General features: G+C 36.7%; 2 protein-coding genes across 6 annotated transcripts in view; both read right to left on the bottom strand.

Moving 5' to 3' along the window:
• ttbk1a (tau tubulin kinase 1a) overlaps positions 1-4,896 on the bottom strand; it is a 42,149-nt gene extending 37,253 nt beyond the window's left edge. The window contains exon 1 of one of the 3 annotated variants that reach the window (XM_024289356.2): positions 4,376-4,896. The gene's annotated coding sequence lies outside the window, so the exon portion shown is untranslated. Of the gene's footprint in view, positions 1-2,291; positions 3,072-4,375 lie in introns of those variants that run through there. The other 2 variants (XM_024289355.2, XM_024289359.2) reach the window with 2 other exon arrangements.
• Positions 4,897-5,254: 358 nt separating this feature from the next.
• The window catches only part of tpcn3 (two pore segment channel 3), an 18,494-nt gene continuing 13,860 nt past the window's right edge, over positions 5,255-9,888 (bottom strand). For all 3 annotated transcript variants that reach the window (XM_024290268.1, XM_024290267.2, XM_024290269.2), the window contains 7 exons: positions 9,589-9,676; positions 9,084-9,153; positions 8,453-8,669; positions 8,258-8,348; positions 7,246-7,347; positions 5,546-5,661; positions 5,255-5,481 (listed from right to left, as the gene is read on the bottom strand). In XM_024290268.1, the coding sequence (XP_024146036.1) occupies positions 5,342-5,481; positions 5,546-5,661; positions 7,246-7,347; positions 8,258-8,348; positions 8,453-8,669; positions 9,084-9,153; positions 9,589-9,676 (824 nt within the window). In that variant the 3' untranslated portion in view covers positions 5,255-5,341. The remainder of the gene's footprint in view (positions 5,482-5,545; positions 5,662-7,245; positions 7,348-8,257; positions 8,349-8,452; positions 8,670-9,083; positions 9,154-9,588; positions 9,677-9,888) is intronic.

The following is a 9,888-nucleotide window of genomic DNA, read 5'->3' on the forward strand; positions in this document are numbered from 1 at the left end:
TTGTGTAAGGCCTTTAACGTTAATTTTTAATTATTTTTTTATTCAGGTTCAGGGAGATTGGAGTAGAATAGTTTTCTAAAATAGGAAATGAGCTGGAAAAACTACAATTTTGATGAGAATTTTCCTGAATAAGAACTTTAATAAAAAATGTAGATAACATGGACAAAAAATTTTTTTTCTGTTTATCGAAGTAAAAAAATAAATAAGAAATGTAAATTCACTCTGGTAAGAGCATCTGACAATGAAATGCTGCCATGTTTCTGATGTTGTTGAGTCTGCAAAAATTGTGACAAACATCAATATTTTTATATTCTATTTTCATTAAATCTGACATCAGGTGGAAATTGGAACAACAAAAGCACAGTTTTATAATAACAATCCGTTTTCACACAACACCAACAGTTGTGTGTCTGTGGAGATTGTCATTCAGGTCAAACTTATCACAAGATTTCTCATCTTTGAGAAAACAGAAGTCCTGTAGTACCAATACTTACACACTTGATGTACAAAATACCAACCCATACCAATAGATGATATAACAAAAAACACTAAAACTGAGCACTTGGTAGTATTGATTCATCTTATCTATTAGTTTTCTTTAAGAATGCATAAAAATTGTAACCCTTGTTTTTTGTATATATTTTTACAGTTTTATCTAAAAGAACAGGAAGAAAACATGTGAAACACAATCGCAGACCTACAAGATTTACCAGATTGTTGATAATTTACCAAAATTTAAGATTCTCCAAAACCTGATCAGCTGATGTAGAAGTAGAGATCAATAAAGACCTGATTTGTTGATTGAATGTAACATAAAGCTTTACCGCTTTTCTTTGGATTAAGTTTTCTGTGTATTTTGCAATACGTTAAGGCCGTGTCACAGAGCCACTATGTACATTTTGTCCTCATAAAATTTTGACCTTTAGAGATACATGCGTGATAAATGTTTTTGGGTTCATCGGTGTTTGCAGAAGTCCGTTGAGGATCTAGGCCAATGTGAATTTGGTGTTCAAAATGTTTGGTCGATTGTGAATTATGTAGCCGATGCGCATTTTATGTAGTTTGTATGCAATTATTACGTGAATCTTTTTGCAAGATCCTTACACAAACTTTTTACGCATGAACCATCAATTCATAACTTTTATATCACATATACAGCGCACATATTACGTTAAACTTGCGTAATTCATGCACAAATAGCCAAAGAGCTGACTAAGGTAGAGCCTAGCAGCTGACTTAGAACTGGTCCGGACCACGGGAATCAGAACGTTAATTTAATAAAAAACATCGCTAGAGAATGCAGCAGATGCTCACGTGATGTGATTTCTGCAGAGAATTCTGTGTGTCAAAGTGAGGAAATTCAACGTGGTTTATTTGTACTTCTTCTGTGGTTTTAACGTGGTTTATTCGTAATACATCTGTGAAATTTTCACATAAAAGACTAAAATTTTTTCCACGTATGTTCACATTTTACCAATTTTTCTAGTGCAATATGCTAAAAATGTTCGTAGTGACTGTGTGACATGGTCTTTAAAGAGCCACAAAGCTCTCTTTCAATTTACTGTTAAAAACATCATTCTTGGCATTGATACTTGTGTTGCACAAAAAGTCGTAACACATTTAATTATTTGTTCTATTACTTAAAAAGGGAGTTTTCTTTTAATAAAAACAATAAAAGTTGCAAATTTTCAAAATAAAATACAGCTTTAAAAAAATGATGCAAATGTTAAAAAGACTGAATTTAGTAAGAAGCAAATAATTAATTCAAATGTTTGTTTTTTTATTGTAAAATTCAGGGTTTTTTTCATACATACATTTTTGTTAATTTACTTCTCACCTCAATGTGTCTAAAAAAAAACAAAACAATTTAATTTATAGGTCAAGTTTAGACAGAAAATTGCGTGACAATATAAAAGCTGAGCAGAACACACTGTTTTATTTTGATTATAATAATTAACCCGGAGCTGATAACCATGAATGAAGCCTCAGCCTCCCTCCACCCCTGCATCGCTCCTATTGCATCCCTCCTCTGCAGTGCACAGTCATGGGTCTGCTGTGCGCATGCGCGGCATCACCTCCTGACTTGGATCAATAAATCTGGCCTGCACTGACCCCCGCCATCAATTAAAGACCACCGCAGTTCCACAGCCCCGTCTGAAACTTCACCGAGGCGGATTCTAACCAAACGGTTCTGAGTCACTACGTCCGGTTCCGTTCACGCGGAGCTGCGGAACACACCCACCGAATAGACTGCACGGTCAGAACCCCCAAATGGTCCAGATCAGGCCTACCTGGCGCACCGTCCGCTCCTTTTCCGCCTTTTGGGAATCTTCATCTGGGATTTTACTTCGGCACAAAACGTTCTGGTCCAGAAAACCCACCGTTTCTCTGTGAGGTGGGGGCCTCAGACTCCCACTGAGATCACACCACCATTTATTTCAGACTGGCATCCCACGGCGGGTCAGAACCAACCGCCCCGAGCAGAGCAGACCCGCTAAAAGACCGGCAGGAAACAGTTCCGTTCAGAGTCCATAACAATCCTCCGCTGCCGAGGCCCGTTTGGCAAGTTCTGCAGAAGGGCAGGTGGGAAATGAGGAGCCTCCTTCGCTCTTTCCGACCGGACCGGATTAGAGAGCCGAACCCGCTCCGAACCTAGAATCACAGACCCGGCGGAAGTTGACCCGGGTCGGCTGTCACGGGCGGTCTGTGGGCGTGAGGATGTCCGGCTCCAGCCCGTTTGTCCGCACTGCAGCTCTGCCTCCACCTGCGTCAAACTAACGTCACCGCGCACCGCCACAACATCCGGCCAGCTCTTTCAAAATAAAGCCTCTAACATCCGTTAATCCAGAACGTTTACATTTTCCATCTACAAAATGTTCAAGCTCACAATAAAAATACATTAAAAGCATCAATAATATTGAGGGAAAAAAATGTAATATAGAGAACAGGTTTTGGGTTGTAAGTTTAAAAACTGTTTTGTTTTTTTTGTTTTTTTAAAAAAAGAGAAAAAATATGGGATCTGAAAAAAATGCAAGCCTTCTTTCACAACAAAATAAATCAAAAGTAAATAATAGAAAATATATTAACAAATAATAACCTTCTGAGTATTAATAGTTTATTTTAGAATAACCACATTACATACAAAAATAAATAACAAAATAAAATTAACATAAAAAAAATTCAAAGAAAAACATTTGTATCTATGCCATATTTCACAAGCTGGTAAATCAAAGTCGAGGAATAATCATGAGCTGAACTTGCATTGATAACATTAAAAAGTTAAAAAATTAATAAATAAATAGCTTCAAATTAAACTGAAAATTACTGTGGTATCAATAAAATATTTAAATTCTCCTTGTTTTGACTTGACTGATAAAACGAAATGACTACGTTTTTTTTTTCTTTTGTCAGACTAATAAATGTCTTTCTTTTGAGCTCGCTCCTCAAATGTTTCCTCAATTTCATCCAGAAACAACACAAGACGTTGCAGTATAAACAGGGAAGATCATCAGCGTTTGTAATAAAGATAAACCACAAGAAGACTGAAATGATCCACAATAAAGAGTAACATTTCATCTTAAACTTTGGTTTACACTTAAATGTCAATTCAGTGCCACAAAACCTCAACCTAACATGATCCAAGCCAGACATCATCTACTTCACTTCGAAGTTGTTGCTTTTATTATCTTCAAAATAGTTATTCGTTTATTTACTGATCTAGAAATATAACGTCTTTCAGATAGTAATTTGTTCATTATTTCACCGTTTTGAATCATAAAAATCCATCCAACACTCCGTAAAAGAGTAATTTGTGTCTTCTTTTGTGTGATTGGAGCATTTCTTGTCCATCATGTGGGAGCAACAAATGCACGCTTTGATAATGGATCTATTTTTAGCTACAAGTGAAGCCTGAACGTCACCTTTCTGTCCGTAAAATATCATTTTAAAGCCATTTCCCCCCAAAATAATTCCCAAACACAACAGTTCAGATCACTGGGAACGTTATTGCCTGTTTAAAAACAAAAATGCTGTTCATATTTTTGAGGAAAAGGAGGCTCATCCAACAGCTGGGTGAGGCACGGTGATGCGTTCAGGGCCCATGTCCGTGAGAGGCTCCTGAACGCTTCCTCTGACTTCATTCAGGCCTACTGTTTCGAAGTATCATTTGCACCTGAAGCAGACGAGTTCCGCGCGGATGAGTCCCAATGAGTCAAACGGGAATGATAATTTTGTGGTTTGAGGCCAAACAATCGTGCACGCGCGAGGACCTCTCCATCCTGGCTTTGATTTCCGTTTCGACTCGTTTCTCTCCAACAGTTTTTATTCATTTATTTTTCACGGACACAAAACGTTTGCTTCCATCCGTGTGTCTTACCTGAGTGATGTTTTCCGCGCTGTCACGGAACCGCGTAGCTTCTTCTCCGTGGACTCCATCTCTACAGCATCAGCACCACGCGCGCGCGCACAAAAACACGCCGCTCCTTGTTGGCTAGGATGCTAAAGCTGCAGGTATTCGGCGCCCCCTGCTGGCTGGGAGTACGTTCTACCACAAATGCTTTTTTTTCTTTTCTTTTAAGGAAGTTTTAACTATATAGGTTTTTTAATTAATCGGCTACAAAATACAAAATGTTGTTAGAAAACTTAATGATTTCTAAGGCAGTTTAAACTATTTCATAAATAATTTTATCTGAAACTTGCAAAATTATGTTTTTACCCAATTAATTCTAAATTCAAGAACTCACAAGAATTTTAAAGTAGTTTTGTTTTTGATCTACACAAAATTTAAGCTTTTATTTTAAATTAGTGACTGCTCCTCTTCAGTTTTTATCAACCATTTACTCATTTTTAAACTGAATCCACCCACAGATTTTGTAATATGATGCTCAAATATTTATGATTAAAAGGTTTTAAAATGTTGAAGCTTTAATTTTGTTTTTTTTCTATTAAAACATTGTAATAACTGTTTGTATTCCCAGTATTCTGTATTTTAATCAGAAAAATTTAAAGGCAATATATGGAAAAATATAATCGTACTATTGATTCAAATTAAAATTTGATATTTTTAATTTTAATTTTGACTGATAAAGCCAGTAAAAAGCTATAAAATGTTTTTTTTCTCCAACTGGCAAAAAAAGGTACACACCAACATTTGTGTAAATACTCTTTATGTGAAAAAAAAGTGATTATCTTTGTGTCACACAATGATGCAGCAAAGAACTATGAAGGAAAAATAATAATAACACTGGAAATGACCTGATCCATCAGCTGATACACTGCACAGGACAGGCGTCAGTATTTATGGCACAGTATGAGTAAAACTATATAAAAGTTGTAGCTGTTTTCATGGTGAGGCAGAACCGAACGATGGGTTTGAAAAGCTCCCGGTGTTCTGAGCTTCAGTGTCGTCGTTTTCAGACAAATCTTCAGGGGCCAGATCCGCCTCGAAAATCCGCTGCAACAGCGCATCCACCGTCCGATATCCTGAGGTGAAACGTGGCTGTGAGTTTTCCATGATCCTTTTGAGCTGAAAAATGTTCCCACTCACTTTTTGAAGATATTTTAAACACCATGGAAGAACGACTTGGAGTTGGTGACCCCTCAGTTCCCAGGTTGTTGTCAATGGTTTCCATGGCGTTCACCAGATTGTCTTCTAACCTTTCCCTGAATAACAAAAGAAAATAAATAATCACACAATTGTTTGCTCATTGCAGGATGTGACTTTTCTTTTTGTTGCATATTTGTCCCACTTGAGAACATTTAACATGGTATTCGTTCCAATCCTAATCTCTCTTTGTACCAGCTTTGACCTGTCAGAGCCTTTAAATGTTATTTCTATTCTTCTTTACAGAATTTTTTGGATTCGGAGAAATTAGAGAGGTTTAAAAATTGCTTTAAAGACAAAAAAAAAAAAGTCTGATTTTGAGCTAAAAGCAGAACACTCAACCTTCATTTTGATCCATCCAGAGTATAATCTGCGGCTGGGTTTGGATTCTCCAAAAGTTTTGGAGATAATCCAGATGTTTTTGTCAGATGTGAGATGCGTCTGTGTTCTTTTTGCTCAGCAGCATCTTTCACATGGATACATTTTTGTCACTTCCTGAAAGTTAAATCAGAAATCTTGACTTTGAGTGAATCATGTGAGATCTGGACCTCTTTTTAGTTGATTGATTTGATTTTTAGTTGATTGTATCTCTTGTTTTACTATGTGTTTAGTTGTTTTATTATTGGTTTTTATTACTTCTCTATTTTGACTTGATTTTATGCTCATTTTTGTGAAGCACTTCGTGATTCTTTCTGTGAAAAAAGCTATAGAAATACAAATATTCTATTCTATTCTTTCCATGTTCTTCCCCTTCCTTCATGACTTCCTGGATGAGCACTTGTTGTGTTCATGGACTCATTTTGGTCGAATGATCCTGGAAAAGCTCCATAACCTTTCGAGTTGTCTGAAGCAGTGGAGAACAATGAGTTTTTCCTCACTGTGGATCTCTGGAGAGATGTCTTTGAAACTCTCAGACTGAAACATGTCAGTGACCTCAATTATGTTCTCATGATGTTTTAGCAGCACTTTGACAAACCTTTTAGCATTTTTTAAAGTATTTTCTTGATTTAAAAACACTGAAAGCAGCAATCCATGTAAATAAAAACTGAAAAAAAATTAAATAAGACTTTTGGAGGCAAATATTTTAAGATTAGACATTATTTAACAGCTTTGTTTCCTTTGGATTTAGTTGAATTCTCTTTAATCATAAAGCTTGCTAAATTAAATGAATTTATCCTTCGTAGCGTATTTGGATTTTTTCCAGATTTTCTCCATGTCTGGAAGAAGATTTCCTCTGTGATTCTCTGAAGTTCAAAAGCTTTAGAAAAGCTATAGTATTTCAAAACCAGCAGGAATGTGGCCCTCGAGGCCTGGAGAGTCTGAGACCCTGCATAATGTCTCTCATCGTTTCTTGATTTTGGATGCCAGCAGATGTTTGACAGTAACCAGGTCTGCACATGTGGAGAGAAACTTATAGTCCATCTTTAGAATCTTCATCAAAATGTCCCATCTAGTTCTGTATTGACCAACGTTTGACATTTCCCTAAGTCACACTAATAGTTATAAAAACTGCTTAAGAAGAAAAAGAAAATTATTAAAATATATATCATAAATGTGAGTTAAAATCTCCTGAAGGAACAGAAAACACATTAGGCATTTAAACAAGACAAAACGTGTATAGATGTGTTTTCATGGTTACGTACTGCTCCATAGCGAGGTTCAGCTCCTCGATTTTCTTCTCTAGCGACGTCTGCAGGTCAGAGTACTCCAAGAAAAAGGCCTCAAGCACGAAGGCCACAAAGATGCTACAAGATGAAGAGAGAGACAGAGAAACCATTGAAGCAGAACAAAGCTGGAGGGTCTGATGGCAAAATTCTTCGTGATTTGGGGAGAATGTCCCTCTATGCTGACGATGTCAGGCTTTTCATCATAATAATGTCACAATAAGTTACAGTTTGTCTAACTGAGGGTGAAACAACAATTTGGGACATAATAGAATAAAAATGTAAGATTACAGCACAGGTGTCAGCATTATCATAAATCTAAAATAAATAAATAAAAGGATTTTGAAAAGGATGATATGTATTCCTATTTGCTGTCTTCTAAACCTGTGTGTAAATTCTGTATCATAAGCAGGAAACAGCAAGTGATGTCTGACTGACATAGAAGTATTTTAATGTAAAATCGAGTTACAGGGAAAATATAAAGTATTGTTACTCTCTTTTTCGTACCTTAAAAAACTGACTGACAGAAGAAAAAGTGGTTATAATTAGAAAGGAGATCCTGGATATTATTAAAGTTCCAATCTAATTGTCTTTTGATCCATTTTAAAATTGTTCTCAGTGGTCTTTTAATCTATTTTGTTTCCTAGGACACAGTTTAAAAAAAAAAAAAAACAAATGTATTTGTCTATTTGGGATCTAGCTTGTGGCTTTTTAGGTCACAAATACGAATTTTTCCAACTGCATTTTTTTGTCTGCTCCTGAATCCCAATGATTTGAAAAAACAAACACTCAAAAATGCAGTTTTGCTTAAATATCATAAAAAAATACCACAACAAATGCTTAGAACACCAAAAATATATATATATTTTTTTCTGAATGGGTTTTTAAATCAAGTGAATTTATAGCTGAAATAGATGCAGATAGATGTAGATGTAAAAGAGAGAACTCTTCCATTCACAGATGTGAAGGAGCTCAAAAAGAAGAAGCTTACTTGATGATGATGATGACTACAGTGATGTGGAAGATGACGAAGAAGATCCTTGCTGACACGTTGGTGACGGTCACGAAGCCGCTACTGAGAAGTGGGCCAGTTAAAAATCATAAACTGGAGTCAATAAGGATGTTTTAAGGGGGTAAAACTCCTGAGGATTATCAAACTACGTGGAGTGCATTGTGGGAAGGATATCATGCCACTGGTTGACCACAGTAAGCTCCACCAGCAGGACGAAGGACGACACCACGTTGTTGAAGTTGTTCTTGCAGTAGTTGAGATTTGCGAAGGCGGTGCCTTTGAGCAGCGGGTTCCCGCAGTACTGCTTATCGGGGTCGCTGGGGTCGTCGAAAAACTTCACTTTGTCCTTGAAAATCTCCATCCCCAGCACGGCAAAGATGTAGTACACCACCTGAAGAGGCGGAGGATATCAGTTCAAACTGCAACTACACTTAAACACTCAATAAATACAAAACTTTAGGGTATTTTTATTCATTTCATCACTTCATTTTCTGAGCAAATAACTGAAGAACTAAAAAGCATAAAAATGGTTTTAATTAATAAAAATCACTCCAACATTAGAAAACTTATGGGAGCACAGATAAACAGGAATCAGGAATTTGGAGTAAATTCAAATGTACCAATCAATCAATCAATCAATCAATCAATCAATCAATCAATCAATCAATCAATCAATCAATCAATAAACTGTTAAAACTACACTTAAAGTAGCTCATGTCCCTTCAAAATAAAACTCCAGTGTGCTTCTGCAGTTCTAAAAAGGAGCAAAGATTGTGTGCAGGTCAGTTTGCTGTCAGCTACTTACAACTATGAGCTGTCCAAACGTGAAGATGGCTGGTCCAATCCTGATCAGTGTGTTAATGATTGTGCGAAACCTAAAAGACGCAACAGGTCCACAGTTAAGCTTACAAAACTTTAGTTAAGTTGAAACAAAAATGAGGGGGGAAATTTTTATTTAGAGTCCGGTTTCACTGATTTCCTCTGGAGCCGTTTTAAAAAAAATCAAACTGGAGTCGGTTCACTGGATGACCACTAGGTGGCTGGTTACACATTCCAGTTTGTCCACAACTAAACAGTATAAAGTCACAGCAGTAAAAGGAAACACTGTGGCTCCAATGCCTCAATGACCTTGAAATCAAAATGTTCAAACTTTAACTGGCTACAATAAAAGCCAAACAGGAAGGTCTCTGGAGTCTCTCCGTCTCTGGTCATTGACTTGGACTGAATCCGACCTGTGACAGAGTTCAGCAGACGCCTTCAAGCTGTTCTCATATCTTTACTTTATTTGATATTAACGAGTGCATGTCCACCTCTGGATGTTGTCCACCACCCGGACCAGTCTGAGGACTCGCAGGATGAAGACAATATCCAGGATCTGGCGGCTGGTGTATTCCCCCGCTGAATCAAGACACCAAATACAAATAGATTATTCATTCCCTTCAAATTTTCTATTTAATAAATCGTTAATTTAGAACACGTTTCATTGATCTGGCACCCTCTACTTCACTTCCAAGTTCATTGTAAACTTTTTTTTAGTGTGTAGAAGGTTTGGATTTCTACACCAAAATTGATCAGTACCGTATTTTTCGGACTATAAGTCGCACCGGAGT

Source organism: Oryzias melastigma, linkage group LG1 (assembly GCF_002922805.2).
Source record: "Oryzias melastigma strain HK-1 linkage group LG1, ASM292280v2, whole genome shotgun sequence".
NCBI classification, from domain to species: domain Eukaryota; kingdom Metazoa; phylum Chordata; class Actinopteri; order Beloniformes; family Adrianichthyidae; genus Oryzias; species Oryzias melastigma.